This window comes from Chinchilla lanigera, unplaced genomic scaffold, assembly GCF_000276665.1.
Source record: "Chinchilla lanigera isolate Chin_1 unplaced genomic scaffold, ChiLan1.0 scaffold00041, whole genome shotgun sequence".
Lineage (NCBI taxonomy): Eukaryota > Metazoa > Chordata > Mammalia > Rodentia > Chinchillidae > Chinchilla > Chinchilla lanigera.
Genome location: NW_004955442.1, coordinates 16,236,073 through 16,258,585, shown reverse-complemented (window position 1 = coordinate 16,258,585; position 22,513 = coordinate 16,236,073). Strand labels below are relative to the sequence as shown.

The window sequence follows — 22,513 nt, the reverse complement described above, 5'->3', positions numbered from 1 at the left end:
TCTTGTACCGGGAACCGAACTCACGACCTTGCGCTTGCCAGGCAGGCGCTTTGCCACTGAGCTAAATCCCCAGCCCCTGTTCAGGTTATTCTTAACTGTCAACTTGATTACATTAGAAAATGCCTGGAGAATTGATTAGATGATGGGGGCACCATACTCATCAGAGGGGCACAGAATCAATACCACATGTGTATGACAGGCCAGCTACATACAAACCCACCTCTGCCCCCTCCCCTGAGAACGCCCAAGACAAATCAAGGATCTCAACACCCTTCTCTACTCAGAGAAACTAAGACTCTCCAGAGCAGAGGTGATTCCAGCCTGGGGCAGGTGTCAAGTCAGCGTGTACCTTGTGTGCCAGAAGCCGAAATGGTACCAGGTGAAGGATGGTGATACAGTACGAGGCATACCTGAGGGGCTCCCAGCAGACTGAGACCAGCCCAGGACAGCACCCAGCAGGGGCCTCACCCAAAGTGTAACTACCTGTGCAGGAGTCCTCAGTGACACAGGCAGCTAGTTAGTAAGTAGATAGGGAAGGCATAGTCTTCAGAGGAATTCCAATAAGTATCCACAGATACCCCTTCAGGAGGTAGCTGGGTTCCCCCACACTGAGGGGCTGGACTCAGGGGTTAGCTTTCCCAACAGAGTGGGTAGGAAACTGGGACTGGACAGAAGGGATACCTGGAAGATACAGCTTAACCAGGTGACCAGTGAGTCCTGTGGGTGTCAGCTAAGGTATGACAAGAAGGCCCCTCACTGAGGTAGGATCTTTCCCAAACCTGCTGCTCCACCTAACCATGAGACAAAATATGACTCTGAGTCAATCTGAGGGGCATTCTACAGGGCATGTGCCCAGGGCTGGAACCACACCAAGATCACAAAGTAGGGCAGTCTTGGAGACCCACAAACCAGGGGATACAGAGACACGAACCTGACACTACAAAGTCCCTGGTGGGGTCTTGAGCTCTTGAGCTTTGCAGAAAATCCAGTGTGAATATTAGTTAACAGTAATAAAAAATGGATGCTTCTTGAAAGGGGCATTCCTTACATGCCCCTTAGTGTACTGCAAGAAGATGGCTGAGCCTGGCTCTGGCAGCAGGAGGCCAGCCATCAGGAGTGGCCCAGGTCTCAGCCTACAAAAGGGTCTCTGAGGGCTCCTACCTTCCTGCCCTCATGCTAGGCAAGAGAACACCCCACAGCCCAGTGCCATGCACAGATAGGCAGTGTCAGCTTCCTGTGAAGTAACACAGGCCAGGCCAGGCCAGGCCAGGGGTGTGTGTGTGAGAGTGTGTCTGTGTGTCTGTGTATGCATGGTCTCACTGTGCATACCAGGCTGTCTGCAGGTACAGGGAAGCACAACCTGGCATGCAGCCCCATCCCTCAGGGTAGGGGATAGGGGCTCTGTCCTCAAAGGACCTAACGGAAATAGCTAGAGTATTAGAGTCCTCCTCTCTCACCCCATCTCAGACCAATGCACAGGCTTAGTATCACCAATTTAACAGCTTAAGAAAATAACTCTAGGGCAAGTAGCCCAAGAAACTCTCTACCTGTCAAGAAAAGTGAAGACAGATTGGGTTTAGAGTTCAGGGAGAAAACCTGTTTCACTGTCATCTTATAGTATAGAAATAACCAAGCAGAAAGAAGAAACAAACATTTCAAGGCATTGCAGGATCTTACAGCAAATCCAACCAAACAGCCTCCCATGAAGACAGTCCTCCCATGAAGAAAGGCAGAGCAGGGAGGCTGGACAGAACATGCCAAGTCCTTACAGGAGGACCATGTGTCTCTGTACTGGGGCTCAGATGCAGCTCCATGGCAGAGCACACTTAGTATGCAGAAGGCCCTGGGTTTCATCCCCAGCACAAAGGCTGGGAGGGGAAGGGTCCCCCTATCAGATAAACTACCATAAAATTAGAACAGAATTGTCCCAGAAATGCCAACCCTGTCGGAGTGTGCTCACATTCCAGGTCTGAGCACAATAACCTCAAGCATCTTTTCTGTAAAGTTGCACGCTGGCCACGCACTCAGGTAGGGTGACATCTGCCTTCTGAACACCTTGCAAGCATCTTATAGAGGAGCTTGTGTCAGGCAGCACTTTAGAGGACCCAGGTGCCTGGAGAAGAGGAAAAGTGCTCAGTTCCCACAAGCGCTCAGAACCACTTGATGCTCAGCATAAAATCAAATAGGGCAGGGCATCAAAAGTTCTTTTTGGTTTCATTTTTTCCTCAAATTTTCCAAAGAACAGCTGAGAGTTCAGCAAAGGCTGGAGGTGCCAGTGCTTCCCTCCTTGTCCTTTCCCCATGCATCTGAGCTGCCAGGCCTCAGGCCAACCTGATCTCCCCTGATAAAGGGCTTAACTTGCTGTGTCTTTGCAGCATGCTGGTTAAACTCATCTCACCTATCAGGGGAGTCAGTGCCTATGTAATGTAAACAAAGAGACACACTGCAGTTGCACAGGGTATGCACAATAGTACTCATACCAATGGTCCATGGCAGAAGCAGGCAAAACCAGGTGTACTACAGTGTCTGGGCCAAAACCAGCTCTGAGATCCCTTTTTCTTTTTTCTTTTTTTTGGTACTGGGAGTCGAACTCATGACCTCGCACTTGCCAAGCAGGCGCTGTGCCGCTGAGCTATATCCCCAGCCCTCTGAGATACTTTAGATGTCAGATTCTTAAAGTTTTTCCTGATAATCCAATCTGCAAGGTTCTGATCTGGAACTGGGAAGGGTTTTATTAGGGTTGAAGTCTTCTGTTCTACCAGACTTGAAGCTCCTTGTTCACACACACACACACACACACACACACACACACACCCTGGCCTGTGTTCCTTCAGAGGAAGCTGACACTGTCCATTCGTGTATGGCACTGGGCTGTGGGGTGTTCTCTTGCCTAGCATGTGGGCAGGAAAGGAGATGCCTTCGATGGCCCTTTTGTAGGCTAAGGCCTAGGCCACTCCTGATGGCTGGCCTACTGCTGCTAGAGCCAGGCTCAGGACCTCAGAGGGTCACTGGCATTAGATTCTACATGGCAACTCAACTCTCAGGGCCTAGGAGGAATTTCATTCTCCATCTATAGTACTTGGGGGCTATGTCAGGCTCTAGACTCAACTGGGAGGCAGGCGGGGGTAGCATCCCCATGGGCTCTGGTACAGAAAGGTTCAAGAGAAGACTGAGTGAGCTCAGGGAGACCCTTGGAGAGAAGAAAAAGATCCTCCTGCAGACATGCCCTGAGATGTTCCCATGGGGGAACATCAAGGAGCTCAGATTCCAAAGTTCCCAGAAGGGAAACTGGGTCCCCTACAAAAGAACCAGACTCTCAATATCTCCTCATCAGCACCACATTTCTCCAGGGAAACTGCCTGGATTGGGAACTGAGAGCAAGGCAGGTAGATAATACTTCCTAGGCAGGTAAAGATGGGCCCAGAAAGCCTACCCACTCCCTGCCTTTATGTGAATCTGTATGGAGTATACTCACAAAGCAAATAAACTAACAGACAGGAAGTCACAAGACGCAAGAATATGCATACAACTCAAGAGAAAACAGGGACCTTTGGTGTGGGCAGTCTACACCCTACGTGGGCCACATCTGGGGCTGGGAGCAGGAAGAGGTCACAATTGGAAAAACATCCTGCGCACACACAAAGAAAAAAGAGGTGTTTGCAGTGAGGAAGGGGCATTCACTGAGATGCAACAGAAGGGGTTCAAGGATGCACAGGCCTCTTCTCAGGATACCACAGCTAGGGCTCCAGCCTGGCAGAGAGCAAAGGAAGAAGAGCACAGAGCTCCATTACTGACTCCTTACCACAAGAAGTCTGAAGGCAGACAGACCTTAGGGAAAGAAAGGACAACTCATGCCAGGAAAAGCAGAGGCCAAGTGGTCTGGTAGCTGCCCTAGGAGTGAAGGCTACAGTGGCAGGCAGGAACAACCCTTGGTCAAATGCTACCAAGTGTGCTGGTCCTTGCTACGCAAAGTCTTCCCCCAGGAGGGGCCTCTATTCCAAGTGGCACAGACAGATGTTAAATTTCAGAGTCAACAAGGAAGCATCCCTAAAGCCCCAAGCCCTGGAAAACAAATCTACCTGCAGCAGACCCCAGTAGAGTCCATACAACTCAGGGCCGGTATCTCCTGGGCCTAACAAGATGATGTGAGCTCAGACAGAATACAGTACTGCTGAAGGTCTCAAAGCTGCCTACAGATATGGAACCCACAGAAAAGGCCAGCCAGTGGTCACACTGTAACAGGCAATCACCAGCCTGTCCTCCCCTCCTCAGATGCTATCTCATTGGAAAAACATTTCATCTGTCTGAACTTCAAAGGGTATACTGGGGCCTGGGGATGTGACTCAGTGGTACAGCTCTTGCCTTGCATGCACAAAGTCCTGGGTTCAATCCCCAGCACCACAAAAAAAAAAGGCGGGGCGGGAAATATCCTCTTCCTACTTCCCAGACTTTCAGTGACTCTCATTGTATCCATCACATCATATGAACCTCTCCTCAACCGTGAGCCCCCAAGTCTACCCAGAAAGACCTGACACAATGTGGAGCCAGCCCTCTGCCCTAGGATCTTGTTAGTGGCCCCTCTAGACCATGCTTCTCTTCTGCTGCATCAGTAAATCCAGCTTTCCCCATGGTGGCCTTAACAAATGGCAGCTCACAGATGCCAGGAGTCCAGCCCCGGTTGCCCAGCTGCTGAACTCTTGACCTAAAGGAAGGGTTTCAAAGAGGCTTCAGACTGGTCATTTCCCGTACATACATTCACTGCATGGCTAAAATAGTCTTGCACTAGAGCCACTGCAAAAACACTTGACACTGCAGTTGACACTGCAGTTTAACTTCTCAAAAACCCCAATGCTTGGGCCACTGTGTGGTTTGGCTAGTGAGCAGGCAGCTGTACCACCCTCCTGACACGTCCCCCGGAGGTTCTAGGGAGTTCTCTGATAGCTTCCCTCTTCCTTACAGAATACAGGTCACATTTGCTAATGCAATGAACATCAGGAAACAATAGTGTCTCAGGGGCCCACTTTGTTGCCTGGTGATCCTGAGTGCAGGGCCCATTCTCAGGCTCTGATTCCTCACTGTATCCAAGGATACTCATACGCCTGATATATGCCACAAACACAGCACCTAGATCTTACAGCTCAGGCTGACAGTACAGTATTATACAGCTTTCCTGCTCAGAATCCAGCCCTTCCAGATATTCAAGGCCTGAAAACAGCACTGACCAGGTGTCAACTACTGCTCAGAATACCTGGCTGGTGATAGTGGTGAACAAAAACAGCAGGGTAGAGCCAGGGAGCTCTACTCCAGGCCCACTACCACTAGTAGCAGCTTGCAGGACCCTGTCATCCACAGGGGCATCCACAGGGGTAATGGCAGTGCTACCAGGCCAGCATGTCCTCTGAGGCTCAGCAAGCCTGCATGCAGTAGACCACATCAACACAGAATGTGTTGGGTCCACATGTCAAAGTGACAGGATGATCTTTGTCCCATGTGGCTTAGATAGGACCTGTTGAAGAGCTGCTCTCCAGTAATAGCACGTCTTTGCTCCCATGGCATTGCTTCTGAGGCCAACCCCCAGAACACCTAGGTCCTGCATACACTAATCTGTGTAGAGTTTGCCCCTAGCATCTATGCATCCTAGAACTTCATGCAGAAACAGCAAGGTTGCAGTGCAAAGTGGCTGGCACCTTGACAAATCAGGCAGAATGGAGAAGCCTGATGCCCTGGCAGTGGCTTCTGGGCCTGGTTTGGAAGCTACATCTTAGTTACTTTCCTATTGTTGAGATAAAATACCTGACACTCAAAGTTAAAGGAGGAAAGGTTTGTTGTAGCTCATAGTTTATAGAGGTTTCAGTTCATAATTGACTGGCTCCAAGGCATGGTGGCATGGCAGAAGAGCACTGCAAAGGAAAAACAGTTTGTAGTGGGCAGAAGGGAGAAACACATGAAAGCAGCAAAGTAGCAAGGAAACAGTGGCAGCAGTCTTCCTCTCCTTTTTATCTCCTCCAGGCTACCCAACCTTTGGGTGGTACCACCTCTCCAGGGTGGGCCTTTCCATTATCCACACTCAGAACTATGCCAAACCAATCAATGGAATAATTTAATAATCACATACCCTTAATCTCAGTATCACATACTTAATCCCACCATCACATACCTTAGATCACAGCCACTTCTGAAAAGCCCCATCCTACGATCTCCTGAGGCTTTGGGGGGATATCTAAACACAAGTTGTAATCACACTTTTGTGTTTCTTATGCAGCCCATTTTCCTGATCTACATCTTTATTACATGCTTTTTAAGGTAACTTGCCTACGGTTAAGTCCCCTAAATTCGTTGTCTCTCAACAAGGGTAGTTTCCACAGAATGTGCTTATGTTCTATTACATGACTTTCAATATCCAGAAACATTAGAAAATCTAACATCCAAGTGAAATGTCTGGAGAGCGCCTTTGTCACTTTGGAAGAACCTGTGTCATCTGAGGAACAGGGCAGTGGCTCACAGGCCCAGGGAGATCCAGAACCTTCCAGGAAAACGTACATGTAGCAAGACTTGCCTGGGGCCACCCAAACCACAAAACCATAACCCAGGAAAATGGGAAACTGAAAACCTGATTCTACCCCAAACATCAGGTTTACCCCTGCAAGATAGAAAAGACAGAAACATGTTCTATGTTGGATTTCTTCTGCCTGACCCAGACAGGATATCTGCCTGACCCAGTGGCTTAAAACTGTTCCTTCTGAACCAAACTGAACCCCTGTGGAGACCAAAGACAGCACTATTGGATTTGAAGAAGCCCCTGATCCTGGCTGTGTATAAAGCAAAACTGCTGGAGGCAACCTTGTCAAGTTCAGCTAAAGTCTCTAGACTCATTCTATCTTGGTTCCATCCCGTGACAGTGCAAACTTTCAGAATGACTCCTTGGTATTGTGAAGGATAAATCAACACCACATAGAGCTATTTTACAACAGTTCACAGTGGCAGCCCTGCACAGTAAGGACCCTAATGCTTTGTACCCGCAGGTGACCAACTTATCACACCCAAAATGGACCTGGCTTCTCCAAAGGAATGCCACATGGATGCTGCCCAAAAGCTATAGGGACTCAGCTCTTTCCCCCAACATGTGAGGGAGGTGGATGAAGGAAGGAAGTGGAGAAGCTCAAAGCCCACTGTGAAAGCCCCATGCTTAGCAGCCATCCTGGCCAAGTCCTCTCCTGGCCTCAGGGCTCTTTTGGGAATCTCTGTTTGGTCTTCCTTACTAACAGGCTGGGCTGCATCCATCAGTGTTCACCTGCTCACAAGGTCCTTGTCTCTCAAACCAAAATTTTGTGCTTTGGGTATGGGTGGGAGGGAGTTGGCATGGGGAGCTGCTGCCACCAGGCCAGATGTCCAGAGGTTCTGAGCCTCAGCTCTGCACTGCAGGTTGGCTGGCCTTGAGGTAGGCAGGAGAGCTCTCAGCCAGCAAGTCAAATCTGAATCTGACTGGATTCCTAAGGCTCAGGCTTCACTTGCTTGGGAAATAGTGGGATCTAGCAGCTTCCTCACGTCCCAGCAAACCTCCTCTGCCAATCTGAATAGCTCTGAATTGCAGGGCGTGTGGCTGGAGGGACAACATTAAAGAAACCCTAGTCTGGCCATCAGCCAGTCACCTCAACTCTGCTTTCCCTCAAGGCTCTCTGAAGGTGGGTCGAAGGAGGCAGGTGCGGGATGCAGCAGTGGGTTGTGAGGCATGCTAAGCCCGGGGAAAGGAATCCTTTGCCCCTCTTTACAACTACCATATCCCTAGAGGCTGGACACAGGGTATGCATTTGCACCTGTTCCCCAATACAGCGGGACACTGGAGCTGCGGGACGGGTGAAGAAGGCAAAGGTGATCAGGTCAAAGTCACTTGCTAAGACCTCTCGTACTCCTCCAGCCCATGGGGTCAGTCCCTGCTTAGATCCCAGGCAAGGAGGAAAGAGCCCAGGACTGCGCAAGGGGCATCTGACGAGGGATAGGGATCCGGCAAGGGTCTGGGAGCCGGAAGGAGCTAGGAAGGGAGGAGCAGAGGGGGGCGGGGCGAACAGGGGTCCCAGAAGCCGGGAGGAGCTGGGGCGGAATCGGGAGGCTCGGATGAACTAGGGCTCCAGGCGCGCCGGGTAGCGACACCGGCAGCACGCCGGGCTCATCATGCACTCATAGTAAACTAAAGCGGAACATCGGCAGGACACTGGGGCTCACCGTGCACTCACAGTAAACTAAAGCGAGGGCCTTCAAGAGCACGATCCTGGTCAGCCAGAAGGTCCCCGCACGGAGACGGGTGGGGCGGGCCGCGGCATTAGACTCCGGCTCGGGCTCGGGCAGCGATACCGGAGCCCGGCCCGCGTCCGCGACCTTCCGTTTCCTCAGGGACCCCTCGGGCGCAGCCATTGCTGGGCCCTCTCGGCGCAAGCGCGAGGGGGGGCGGTGCACGGTAGGTGCACGCCTACCCAAGAGCCGGGCCCCGCCCACATACGGGGCGCGCGCGCCCCCAACTGGCCTCAAGACTGCTGGCTGCGGGGACTGTAGGCTGGCTGTTACCGACCTGGAGTCTCCATTCCTTCTCCTTTCTCGCTGCAGGCGTCGGCCTTGGGAACCCGAGTCCAGAGGGGAAGCAGTCAGTCAGTAGGGCGCCTTCTGCACGCCGTGCGCAGGGGAAGGTGCAGCTTGGGGCTGCGCGTGGGCAAAGTCTTCATGCCCGCTCACCGACCCCGCATTTCCACTCTGCAGAGGCTGCTGGTGACCTGCAGAGCGAGTCTTAAATTTGGGTAGATCATCCGGCTTCCTAACCCACCCGAAATTCCAGCGGGGTCTCTGCACGCCCCTCGCTAGAGCGCCAGGGCTTCTGCAGGCTCTGGCGCCGGGCTGCAAGCTGTGGGCACTGAGGCGCACCGGACTCAGAGGAAGAAACTTAGTGATCACTAATCTGAGCAGAACCCCCAGCAGTACACCAAGGCTTTGCTTTCTGATGGGAGGGGCCACTCCGTCCCTGCTCTTAAGCGTCGCTGGAGAGAGGGTGAATGGAAGGCATGCCTCAGAGGAGAGGGTGTGTGCAGGTCAGTTTGTGGACAAACTTGAGATTGGGAGGAAATCACTGATGTGTGGGTTTTTCTTTATTCATGTGACAGCACTCTTTACATATTAAATATCCTATCCCTTTGTTCGTTTTGTGAATGCTTTTTTTTTCTTGAAGTAGTGGGGATTGGACCTTGGGTCTCATGCATGCTAGGCAAGTAGTTAACATTGAGCTACATCCCTAATCCTTTTTTATTTTATTTTTGAGACAGGGTCTTGTTAAGTTGTCCAGGCCGACCTCAAACTAACCATCTTCCTGCCTCAGCCTCTGAGCAGCTGGAATTATAGGTGTGTGCCACCAATACTCAGCCCAAAAGTTTATCTTGGTTTTTGTTCTTACTTGTCTTCAGCCTCTTTATTTTGTTCCTGGTGTTTTAACATGAGTTACCAACACTTGCATAGTCATATGACCCAGGCTGGTGCCTGTTTATATCTTCACCCACCTGTACTGAGCCCCCTGAGGTCAGGGGCTGGCTGTGGATCCCTCAGATCTAAGCCAAACCAGCAACTTCTGAGCCCCCTCAATACCCCACCTTACCCCTGTTGCTGAGGTAATAGCATATATATCCATCTTAGTGTGATTTTTTTTTTCCTAAAAAAGGTTTAATTTTTTTTTTTCTATAAGCAACTCTCCCTCAGGAGCCCAGCTATAAAGTGTGGCCATGGCAGGTGAAACCATGGGTGATGCAGATGCCTTCCATGTCCTGCCTCACGCAGTTTTGTGTGTCTGTCACCTCTGTCCAGAGTGTGCCCTAGTCTGGAAGCCTTGGGTCGTGGAGGAGCAATTGGCTGTAGCCACTGCCCTTCCTCCAGGTCCTTCCACAGGAGCCTCATCCTACGCCTCCCCTCCCCACTGTCTGGGTTCCAGGCATGAGGACAGGCCAGCACAGCTACTTGCAGAGTACAGCCCATGCCTGCAGAGCTTCCTGGGTCTGTTTGGAGTCTGGTGCTGTGCATGGGACTGAAGGACAGTTCTACCATCAGGTGTGACCCTGGGTGCTCCCTTTCAGGTGGGGACAGTCCTCACAAAGGCCCCTTTGTCCTTGGCTTCCCCTTGCTGGGGCCGCATTGTCCTCCCCACAGAAGAGCACAATGGGGCATTGTGCAAAACAGAAAGGGGGCCCTTGTTCCAGCATCCTGCTCTGGGCTCGGGTCGGCTCTGGGCTCCCTCTCTGGCTTTGCCCAGGGTGGGCAAGGCCAGCAGAAGGGTCTGTTGGGAGCTTGAGTCCCTGCGGATCAAGTTTCCTGCTAGGTCTGTCTTCCTGGACACTGTGAGAGCTGGCTCAAGAGCAGGTCACCAGGGGCACAGCTCAAGCTAAGGACAGCGGGGCCAATCGTCTTCCCTCTTTCAACCTGAGTTTAATCAACAATGCTCTGAGGTATTATTCACTCATCAAGAGGAACAAAGTCTCAGCATATGCTATAATATGGATGAGCCTCAAAAACATCAAGTTAACTGGAACAAGACAAGACTCATACATGATTCCATTTGTGGGAAATGTCCAGAACAGGCAAATCCATGGGGGGGGCGCGGTGGATAGATTAGTAGTTTCCAGAGGGATGGGGAGTGACTGTTGGACAAATGTGGGATTTCCTTTTGGGATGATGTCTTAGAACTACACAGAGGTGATGAATGTGCAACACTGTGCATGTACTAAGTGCCACTGAACCATGCTGTGTACAAAGGTTAATTTTATGCTATGTGAGTTTCACCTCAATTTTTTTTTTAAAGTAAAAAAACAACAAAAGACATCCCTGAAGTGGAATGTTTCATCATCACCAGAGGCATTGCTTTTTACCTGTTGGAATAAGTCCTGTCATTTCACCAAACCTCCTTTAGCAGTTTAAAATAACGTTAAATAACTGCTCCACATAGAAAACAAACGTCTACGCACCCAGCATAAGCTGCAAGAGGAAGAAACTCCTGCACAAGAGTGGGGGCTGTCAGCCAGGTAGGTTCCCAAATGTGCTTTTGTCACCCTGTTGTTTGTGCCCTAAAGACCGTCCACACACTGGGGTAGAGGTGGGGGAGGAGGTGGGGGAATATGGAGGGGGAGAGGCAGGGGGGCAGACTTCCAAGTTTTACTTTCAAAGAAAAAGTAGGGGAATACATAGAGCTGACAAAGCAGAGGCCAGAGGGATCAATGATGCCCCAGGGCTAAAGAAGAGACAGCGAGAGTGGAAGCAGAGGGGCCCCAGGAGCAGCTTGAGACTGGGCTGGTGTCTGGAAACTAAGGTCTGCCTGCCCCTAGGTGGGCGCTGTGCCTCAGCCACCCGTGGCCTCCTCCCACACAGCTCAAGGCTGGCCACACTCCCAGCAGCTGCAGTACGGCTTCACGGAGGAATGAGCCCCCTGTCAGCACCTCGTCCAGCTGTCCCTGGGCACCCCGGCCTGGCAGCTCCCACTGTGTCCAGCCATTGTGCCCAACGTGCACTTGCAGCTGTCTCAGGGACCCACAAGAACCCAGCTTGGGCCCAAATCTAATCGTGCACCCTTCATTTACCCCAATTTTTCATGTCTTGAAGTCTTAAAGGGGAGCAGGCCCTATGGATGCTAACATCTGTTGCCTTCTCCCAGAGGGGTGGTCAGCCTGGGCCAATCCTGCCCTGATTGTCCAGCGGCCAAGCTCACCCCACCCACAGGGAGGTTGGCAGGTGCGTGGGGGTGACAAGCAGGTGCCTACCATTTGCTGGCTGTTCTGACACTATGACTCACAGGCGGCTGTTCTGCTTGGCCAGTGTGCCTCTTCTCCTGCACCCTAGATCCCCTGCCCCTAGAAGGTATGGCCCTGAGTTGGTGTGTGTGAGTTGTGGTTTCAGGTAGGGTAGAAACCAAAGCCTCCCAGTTCAGCTGTACTCTGCTGGCAAAACTACGGGAGCAAACAGTTGTGTCCGTTTTTTCCTGGAATGATATTCCAAACTGGAAGAAATCTTGGAAATTGCCTGGCCCAGAGGTCAGAACCCAGAGGCTTATGGGCTAGAGTCTGCCTACAGAACCGTATCAGTCACTGTCTTGATCACCATTTGCCACAAAAATCCCAAGTAACAACCAGCCCCAAACTATGAGCCATGTGTCCTGGGCAGTCTCCTTAATGCCAGGCTCTGCCAGTCAGCACAGAGGGAGAGCCATGGGTTTCCTGTACCTTTCTGCCTGCTCTAGCCTTTGGAACCAAAGCTCTGCCTAAGACTGGCCAAACTTCCAGAGCTAGCTTCTTCGTTTATAGTTCCATATCCTCCAAGTATGGGAGGAACCATGTTGCTACCCAAGTACTCCTATGATAAAATTTAACTACAATCCCCCATCCCCGATTTGGGGAAAATAAATGCTTGGGAGAGGCCAGAAATCTTTTCACAGGTATGTTTAATTTGCTTTTGGTGCTGATGAATACAGTATCTGGAACCTTCTGTCACAGCAGAAGAGGTCAGGGCCAGAGCCAGCTGGAACCCTTCTTACAGAAAGGGGATTTTTCTGTGATATGTTTATTTCAAGTCACCATCTGCCTTGACTATTCTTGAAAAAGGGATCCACTTGGGGGTTTTAGATGTGGACATCATGGGCAAGAAGCCTTGTCAGATGTGCCTGTCCAGTGCAGAAGGATAGAACACAGGTCTGGCAGCTAAGAGGCTCAAAAGGCTGCTCTTCTCGGGCAAGTGAGAACCCCAATGGTGTCTGGTGCTCCTCCTGCCCGTGGTGGACATCGCTTCTCCTGAGCCCTTACCTTGTTTCCAGCAGAGCTCAGCACTCAAAGGACGAACTTGGCACAGAGCCAGTGATGGTGAACGGGCAATGGCCACGGTGGGCTGGGACTGGATCAGGGAAGCCAGGGCCTGAAATGGAACAAAGGTCTAGGGAACAAGGATCTGAAGAGAGGTTTGAGTCCTGGTGTCTACTGACAGAAAAGACAAATCTTCCAGTACAAGGCACAAATACCTCACCAGCAGATAGGGGTGGGGACGTTAGGTCAGTGGAGTGCAGTCCAGAGTCCTAACTGGGTGGACAGATGGATGGGCCATAACAGGAAGCTCAGGGCCCCACTAGCAGCAAGGAGTGATGGACAGTGAGCAGCAGAAACCACAGCTGTCCCCAACACATCTGTGATCCCTGTACGCACCTGTCACTGGGGACAAAATGAACACTGGGTCCCCTCCATTCTTTGGGTTAGGCACTGCCATCACCCTGGAGTCCTTTCAGACTGAGAACAGCACTCACAGGGAGGTCCCACTTGGTGGTCAGCGGTCACTTCCAGGCAGTATGGATCATTCTGGGGCATCAGGCAGAGGGGCAGAGTATGCTCATCTCTCCCTGGAGGTGGCAGCACCCTGAAGATGCCAGTGCTCCCAGCATAACATGAGGCAGGAACCAGCTGCAGGCAGATCAGCTCCAGCCATAGGACACTCAGAAAACTCTGCTCCTGTAGGGCTAAGAGATGGGAATGTGGGGCGGCTTTCCATCACCCACCTCATTTGTGGAAGGGAGAGGAACAGACATCCCCAGTGCTAGAGCACACCTCAGCTCAACCAGGGGCTGGCTTTGACCTCACACAGAACTCCCACTCCAGTTGACACTGTCAGCAACCCAGAGACTGCTAAATTAAGGGGGTCAGGTGGCAAAATGTTTGGTCCAGCGCTCTGAGTGCTGCTACCAGGAGGTCAGTCTCCTAGGGGTACCAAGCAGAGCCCTCAGAGCCCCTTTCCTCCCTGTCTGGGACCAGTGGGGCAGGGTAGGCTGAGTTTAGGAACTGATGCTCTGAATGGTTCACCCTCCTCTGTCCTTCTACCCCCCACTGTTTCTGCCAGACAAGCCAGTAATTAAAAGGACCAATTACTCTCCAAGGGTATGCTGGAACGGAATGCCAACTGCCTCATAGGTCACTCTTCACACAGGGGATGAGGGGGCCCGGGCCAGGGCTGTGGACAGAGGGACACATGGCCCTCCCCTGATGCTTCTCTCTTAACGATGGCACACAGTCTGGATGCAGCCTCCCTCGGCTCTTGTTAGAGGTGGCAGGCTAACTGATGGGGAAAGACAGGATGGCACAGGACAGTAGGGTAACCTCTTCCACAAGGGCATGGAGCCTTCAGTAGCCTCTCCAGCCCCAACACACAGAGCTTCCTGGACCACAACCCTAGAAGACAGGTGAAGGATCAGGAAAAAACCTATTGGCCAGGAGTAGCCTCATGTCAGGCCCCTTCTTAGAGGTACCCTTGGAATTCTGCCATGGGGTGTGTCTAGCAACCTTGCATGTATCAGCCTTTCCAGGCCCCATGGCCACTGGTCCAGGGGTGGGTACTAGGTCCAAGTTCACCCAGTCAGACTCTCACTCTGAAACTGCAAAGCCTACCAGATGATGGTGAGATCCTGTGTATTGGGATGAGGCCACTAGGACATGGGTGGGTCTAGTACCAGTTAAAAAGCTTGGGCGCAGGATGGAAGAGCTAAGAGGGAAGGAGGTCTACACTGAGACAAGGATATGTGGTCCATAAGGTGAACTGAGAAGAACTTCAAGAGTTCCCCTCAAGTTTTAAGTTACTGTGACTCTTTGTTCTCACATGCCTTGTGTTCTCTATTGCCTCAGGACCTTTACACATGCTGCCCACACCAGGAAACAATTTTTTCTCAAAGTTGAAAACTTTTTCAGGCCTTCTCTGGTCACCCTTCCTACAGTCCCCTGAGAGGAACATCTCAGTCTCTAGAAAGGGCTGTTTGCTTCCCTTGCCTCAAGGCCAGCCTCTTCAGGACAGGGACTACATGGTGTGGTCCTGACCATGTCCCCTAGAAAAGCTCTGGCACAAAGCTACAGTTAATGAGTATCGGGAAACATATGAACCCACCTGAGACATCTCTCTCTATGGAAGTCAAATCCTGTGTCCCCCAGGGACCTCCTGGCTAAGGACAAGAACCAAGATCAGTACTGATGCAGGACAAGGGCCAGAGTACTGGCATTTTCCTGAGGACTTATGGCAGCCCAGAGGTGGGCCCTGCAGGGGGATTGGGGCACCAAACCACCTGACAGCCAGCAGCTTGCACTGGGCTGGACAGCTTGAATTCTGATCCCATGGGGGTGAGGAATGCTGGGCCCCAAGCTCATACCTGCCCTGTGGAAGAGCACATGAGGACTGCTGGCCAGGCAGGGCCAAGCCCTTCCACCATTTGATGGTGGCCTGCCCATGTGTGATAGGAGCTACCCACCACACCTTCCCCACCAATGCCCTGGGGGCCCTGCTGCTCAGGAAAGTACGGGCTAGGGTTGGCACTGTGACCCAAGCCTAAATTGGATTCCCGAGCTGAACCTCCTTTCCTTCAAGGGTCTCAGTAGTTACCTCATCTGCATCCTAGGGTGTGTGATGTGTCTTGGGTGGGCAGGGGGTCAAGAAGAGACTGCCCTGCCAGCCTGGCATAGCCAAGGGAAACCTTACTTTGTCCTTTCTTGGCAAAGAAGACATCCCATTAAGACCTGCAGCTCTGGGGGCATCCAGGCCCAGGGAGGGTAGGCTCTGAGCCCTAGGCCAGGATAGAGCGCATCCCTATCCTCAGTACCTCCACCATACACCTGCTATGGCCTGCTGGGATCCTGTCTGACAGTAGGTTCTACAGGTGCCCCAGACTGCATTCCCCTTATCCACCCTGTTTCTTCACCCCTTGACTGGCTTCCAAGACTCTGGAAAAGTGAGGTAGGGCCCTGAGTGGAAAAGCCTCCAAAGGGAAAGACAGCCATCCAGCCTGGTGTGTGTGTTTGGGGGGTGGGTGGGTGGGTGTCTTGGCAGATGACAACAAAAGGAGACAGAAGGAAGGGAGGAGAGGGGAGGGGGAGGAGATGGGGAAGAGAGAGGTCTGCCTATTTGGGTGGCCACTACTCCCCACCCTTGGCACTCAGAAGGAGCCCCAGTATATACAGGGCAGCCCTCGGCATAGGATGGTACTTCCCTCTGAGTTGGACAAGGAGGGAAAAAGCACCTCATTACCTATCACCTTGGCAGGAAGCCTGGCAACCCAGGTACCAGATCCCTCCCTCTGCAGCACACAGACTGTAAGCGTCCCCTTGCCACTCTACCTCCAGGCGTGACACTGGCCCATTCCACAGAACAGGCCTCAGAGCCAGGTGTAGTGGCACACACCTGTAAGTCCAGCTACTAGGGAGGCTGAAGTAGAAGGACTGAAAGTTCCAAGCCAGCTCAGGTCACTTAACAAGACCTTGTTTCAAAATAAATAGGCCTGGAGATGTAGCTCAATAGTAGTGTGCTCCTGGATCCTCTTGCGGGGGGCGGGGGGTCACTTAGGACTGAAGGACAGACCTAGAGGTCTCAGGGCCAAGGCCTGTTGCCTAGACTGGCGGAGGCTGGGATGGTCACTAGGGCATCACTCCTGCTGGACTGCAGTGGTGGTAGGAGGCACCAGGTGACCTTGCTTGAGAAGGCTTGAGTGAGGCTTCCAGAGGTCTGTAGGCTTTCCTTTGGACTTTTCTGGTAATAACAGATCACCCTCTTCTGCTGCAGGTGCAGGAGAGCCTGTCATTGCAGCTGCAGTGGCCACTCCGGAGTCCACGGCCAGGGGCTGCCTGGTCTGGAACCAGGCAGCTTCCTATAAGGTCAGTTGGGTCTTGCAGGCCACAAGCTTGAAGCTCCTGCGTAGGCAGCCTTACGAAGGGACAACACAGTTTGGGGTGACAGGATCTGCCTCCTCCTGCGCCTTAGGCCAAAGAATCTGAGCCGCCCTCAGGGACTGCCGCCCAAGGCCAGATAGTGGGGACGACCTCGGAGCCTCGGATCGGGGGTGGCCCGGGGGAAATGTCCCCTCTCCGACCCTGCTACACCCTGCCCCGTTCCCTCCTCTCCAGCGCCCCAAGAGCGGCGGCCCACCCCAGCCCCCGCCTCCGCCGGACCACCCAGAACTGCCCGCGAGTGCCTTCGCCCCAACCCTGGGGGTCAGGTCCGGAAGGCCCTGGGCCTCCGCGTCCGGCCACGCCATCCGCCCCGGCCCCAGGGGCCCAGAGCCGCGGCCCGCCCAACCTCCCGCCCCTGCGGCGGCCGCACCCCCGGCGCTGTCCCAGGCACTGCGGTGACCCAGGTCCCGCAGCTGGAGCTGCGGCCCCGGGTGTATGTCACCTGGAGCAGCCGTCGGCCCTGCGCCTCCGGAATGCGCTAGGATGTTGAATCTCGGGACGCGCATCAGAGGTCAGAGAACAGAGACCCCGCCGCCCTCTCCTGCCCGCCGGGGTACTCTGCTCCAGGTCCCACGTGGTGCACCAGCGGGGCGGGGCTGTGGGGGGGTCCCTGGGGGCGGGGAGATGATCAAGCCCCGCCCCATACGAGGCGCCGGCCAATCGGTGTTTAGCTGGGCGGGGGCTTCAGCTCCAGTTTAAAGAAACTTGTTGCGGGTCTCCGCGCCGGGACAGAGCGGCTGCTGCAGAGCGGGAGGATCCCAGGCTAGGTGGGCGGCGGCGGTGGCGGCGGCAGCAGAAGGGGAAAGAAGGCCTGGCACGCGCGGCGACCTCGGCCCCCCGCGGCCCGGCGCTACCCCCGGCGCGCGGCCCCATGCTGGACATGAGCGAGACCCGTGCCCAGCCGCCTTGCAGCCCTTCCGGCACCGCTGGCTCCATGTCGCACGTGGAAGACTCGGACTCGGACGCGCCGCCGTCGCCTGCTGGTTCCGAGGGCCCGGGCTGCGCGGCAGGCACCGGGGGCGGTGGGCACGGCGGCGTGGCGGAGGCTGCGGACGAGCGCTTTCCCGCCTGCATCCGCGACGCAGTGTCGCAGGTGCTCAAGGGCTACGACTGGAGCCTGGTGCCGATGCCCGTGCGTGGAGGCGGCGGCGGCGCGCTAAAGGCCAAGCCACACGTGAAGCGGCCCATGAACGCCTTCATGGTGTGGGCGCAGGCGGCGCGCCGTAAGCTGGCCGACCAGTACCCGCACCTGCACAACGCTGAGCTCAGCAAGACACTGGGCAAGCTGTGGCGGTGAGTGCGTCCCTTCTAGCCAGCCCGTACCAGGTGCCGGGTGCGGGGGTTCCAGGTGGGTGGAGGGCAAGTGTGGGTCCCGGAGCACACTCTTTCTGGGGTGCTCTGCTGAGAGACTCCAGCTGTGCATGGCTGGGCCCTACCCAGGAGCGTGCAAGGCACTGGGGTAGACATCATCTGTGCTCTAGAGGGGCCAGTCCTGAGAAAGTGCAGGGGCCGGAGACTTCCCACCACCCACTGGGAGGAAAGTCTAGAAGGTCTTCGGGCTGATGCAGTCCCCACAACCTCTCCCCCTCCCTGGCCAGCTCTGCAAGGAAAGAGTGGGTGAGGAGAGTATGGCAGGGGCTTTGTGCACACTTTTACATAGTGAGGTCAGCGTGTTCAGAAAACAGCCAGCAGCCATGCAGAACTTGCATTTCGGGCAGCCCCCCTCCCCTGCACTGTGCTAATGGACGCTCAGAGTGTGCCTTCCATCGTTCCTACCTTCTGCCTTGATCTGCACATAGCTCTTTTCGGCTTTGTGGACTGGGCAAGACTCCCCCTTCTGCCCACACACAGTGCTGAGCCCTACCCCCACCGCTCTGGAGGGGTGTGTGTGCTCTAAGGACAGGCACCTGGGTTTTGCCTTTGCCTCTGGGAGCTTGAGAATGGAGGACAGCAAGCCCAGCCGCATCCTTCAGCACAGTCCATCGGCACAGTTCCCAGGAAGCTGTGCTTTTGTCCAGGGTCCAGTGACTGGTGCTGCCCGCCTCCCCACCTCCCTGAGAAAGCCCTACTGGGAGGAACACACACAGGCTGGGAAAGCGGGACAAGAGGAGGGACAGAGGAGGAAGATGGAGTTTGAGTCTTATTCTTTGACCACAGTAAGCACAAAGACCTCACCTAATGGGTCCTGCAGGGTCCAGCCTGTCAGTCTCATGGATGGAGTACACCCGCCTGGGGCCCAGGAGGCTCCCGTGGATGTGCTGCAGCTTTTCCTGGTGGAGGGTGTGCTAGTCCTCTCCAGCTCCCTGGGCTGTAGTCCTGATTATCTGATGTCAAGCCAGCCACCAGGGTAGTGTACATGCCAGTGGTGGCCGGACCATGGGCAGTGCCAGGGAACCATGGCCACCCCCACCTCTGCTGTCCCCTGCAGCTTGCTGAGTGAGAGCGAGAAGCGCCCATTTGTGGAGGAGGCTGAGCGGCTTCGTGTCCAGCACAAGAAGGACCATCCAGACTACAAGTACCAGCCACGCCGGAGGAAGAGTGTGAAAACTGGTCAGAGTGACTCAGACTCAGGGGCTGAGCTGGGTCACCATCCTAGCGGTACCATGTATAAGGCAGACACGGGCCTCAGCGACACACACCACCATGGTGACCACACGGGTGTGTTCCAGGGCCCTTGGTCTGGGAGGACCCATGGGGAAGGAGCAGAAGGGCTGAGCTGTGGGAGTTGGGGTTCACTCCAGAGTAGGCGCCCTCAAGAAAGCCAGATGTTCCTGGGTACCCAGAAGAGGCCCTCAAATCCCCCACTGCAGCTGTTTCTGATGCACAAGGGAGCCTGAGAATAGGACTGCTTTGCTCAGTTCCTATTCTGGGGTGCATGTTTTCAGCCAAACTCACCTACACTCACATCCCCAGGCACAGGGTGAGCTGCTGCTAGTGAGGGGTCCGAAGCCCTAGCTGCAATCAGGCTGAGGGGTGAGTCCCAGCAACCAGGTCATGATGGCTGGAGCCTGTGAGCCCATGTGCTTAACTATGGCAGGGAACACAGACTTTTTTTGTATGGATTCATTCACCTTGGTTGTGTGTGCCCCACCAGCACCCGGTTAATGCTAGCTAGATCTGGTGGGATTGGGCCAGCTGCCTTCCTCCCCCAACCTTGGCCTTCAGGGAGGGGCCAAAAACCTTCTCATGGAACAGCCCTTAACGGAATTTTCTCCTCCAAGGAGTGAGGTCTGGGTCTGACTTTGCAGGAATTTCTGGGAAGTGTAAGGAAACAAAAAGCCGTTGATCCCTACCTGTGGCAGTTAGCTGGGCTGCTGGTGTCGGCTGCAGCCCCACCCGGCCCCACAGAAGGGGCATTCATATCTGCAATGTGCTCTGTCCTCAGGCCAGACCCACGGGCCGCCCACCCCACCCACCACCCCAAAGACTGACCTGCACCACGCAGGCACCACTGGGGGCAAGCAGGAGCTGAAGCTGGAGGGGCGCCGCCTGGTGGATAATGGGCGCCAGAACATTGACTTCAGCAACGTGGACATCTCTGAGCTCAGCAGTGAGGTCATCAGCGGCATGGATGCCTTCGACGTCCATGAGTTCGACCAGTACCTACCCCTCAATGGCCACTCGGCCATGCCCACAGAGCCCAGCCAGGCCGCTGCCCCTGGCTCCTATGGGGGTGCCTCCTACTCCCACTCTGGGGCAGCTGGTGTCGGGGCATCCCCTGTGTGGGCCCACAAGGGAACCCCATCAGCCTCAGCATCACCCACTGAAGCAGGACCCCTGAGGCCGCATATCAAGACGGAGCAGCTGAGCCCCAGCCACTACAGTGACCAGTCACATGGCTCACCCAGTCGCTCTGACTATAGCTCCTACAGTACCCAGGCCAGTGTTACCTCAGCCACCCCCGCTGGGGCTGCCAGCTCTTTTGCCAGTGCACAGTGTGACTACACTGACCTGCAGGCCTCCAACTACTATGGTCCCTACCCCGGGTACCCGCCTGGCCTCTACCAGTACCCCTACTTTCACTCCTCCCGTCGGCCCTATGCCTCACCACTGCTCAATGGTCTGTCTATGCCGCCTGCCCACAGCCCCAGCAGCACCTGGGACCAGCCCGTGTACACCACCCTGACCCGGCCCTGAGGCACTGCACTCTGGGGGGTGTGGGGGCCAGTGTCAGCAGAAGATGACCAGGTCTCCAGGGCCCCCCAGAAGGTGTGTACTAGCAAGGGGGAGGCAGCCAGTGTGGCCATGTGTCAAGTGCCTGCTGAAGTCTGTGGGAAGCCAGGCTTTGTCACCGGATGTCCCGTTGCCTCTAGATCTCTACGCTTTCACCAATGGACACTGTTGTTTCTTCTGTCTGGTGACTGGTGATTCTAAAATGATCAGCCATTCAGTCCTTCCCGGAGGCCAGCACCTCCATTTTGCATCTTAGTAGATGAGAGTTGACAACCACAGCGCAGAGGACAAAGGAGGGAAGGGCCTGAGGTCCTCGGCTGACCATGTTTTGAGGTGCTGGCTAACTCCAGTGCCAAGTACCCAAGGGACCAAGGGATGGTGTTCCCGCAGCAACAGCATGTCCATGGACCTCAGGCTGCATCCAGTCGGGCATCTCTGGAACCAGCTGGGAGATTGAGGTATTCCTTGAACTCAGAGTTCTTCTCGGCAAGGTTTGGCTGTGACAAACACTTTTCTTTTGGTGTTTTTTTTTTTTTTAATTTTTATTTTTAAAACTTAAATGTGTTTGTTTTAAAAGCAGTTAAAGATGTATTTATGTTCTGTATTATTTTATCTTTAATTAATGAAGTAATTTGTGCAGAGTGTAGGATTTAAGAGAGACAAAAGCCAGGGAAGCTTTGCTCGAGGGGCAGGAGGGGAAGTAGGGGTGAGTGCTCAGCTTTTCATTGCTGGCCTTTGGGAGGGCTGGAAGGGGAATGCTCTGCCCTTCAGTGTCTGATGGGAATAGACTGCCTGGCACCAGTGTCAGGTTGGGCCTGGAAGGCAGGACCCCATTCCTAGCCACCTATATGCCAAGTGGTAGAAGACAGGAATTTCCTGCAAGTGGTAGAGTCACCATCATCTTGGCTCTTGGGCACCAGGCGCCACCTACCAAGCTGTGAAACTAAACCTTCTCCACTAAATGTCTTTAGGTTCTTAGTTTCAGAGAATAATACGTGACTTGCCTCCTGCTTCTGCTGTATGCTAAGCATATAATTGCCTACTTCATGGAAACTTGTGCCTTTGAAACTTTGTAAATTTAAATACATTTGAGAAGTTGCTTCTTTTTACTTTTTCTATTTTTCCTACCTTTTTCTAGAGAAAAAAATGTGTGTGTGTGGTTTTTTTTTGTTTTTTTTGCATATCTCTTTCTGGGGGTGGGGGTGGGAGCTGCAGCAAACTCATTTTTATGCAATCTATTTTTTGGTGTCCAGTTTGGGAAGACTATTGCTGTCACTTGCCTGCTGCGTTTCGCTACTTTCTGATCAAGCAATGCGCTAACTTTTGTACAGATCGATTTGATAAAATTAAAAGAAAATGCTTTTTATCTACAAGGGCTGTGTTTTGTGCATTGCTTTCTACGAGCCTGGGCAACCCTTGTGGAGTTTCCTGGCAAGGCAGAGATTAGGCTTTGCTGTGGATTTGACCCCTTTGAGCAATCAGTGTGAGGAGGGTGGTGTGGCTTGGGAGAGCTCCACACAGATGCCCCAAGGATCTGTGTGGGGCAGCACCTCATCCCAGGATGGCGGTAGAGCACCGGGTCTGAG

General features: G+C 53.8%; 2 protein-coding genes across 2 annotated transcripts in view; one reads left to right on the top strand and one right to left on the bottom strand.

The window, feature by feature from the left end:
* Positions 1-8,455, bottom strand: part of Lmf1 (lipase maturation factor 1) — a 110,777-nt gene extending 102,322 nt beyond the window's left edge. The window contains exon 1 of the mRNA XM_005391597.2: positions 8,232-8,455. Coding sequence (XP_005391654.1) covers positions 8,232-8,409 — 178 coding nt within the window. The 5' untranslated portion in view covers positions 8,410-8,455. The remainder of the gene's footprint in view (positions 1-8,231) is intronic.
* Positions 8,456-17,492: 9,037 nt separating this feature from the next.
* On the top strand, positions 17,493-22,300 carry Sox8 (SRY (sex determining region Y)-box 8). Its single transcript, XM_005391596.1, has 3 exons — positions 17,493-18,047; positions 19,183-19,412; positions 20,140-22,300. The coding sequence occupies exons 1-3, from the start codon at positions 17,626-17,628 to the stop codon at positions 20,889-20,891; spliced, it is 1,404 nt and encodes a 467-aa protein (XP_005391653.1). The 5' UTR covers positions 17,493-17,625; the 3' UTR covers positions 20,892-22,300.
* The last annotated feature ends 213 nt before the right edge of the window (positions 22,301-22,513 follow it).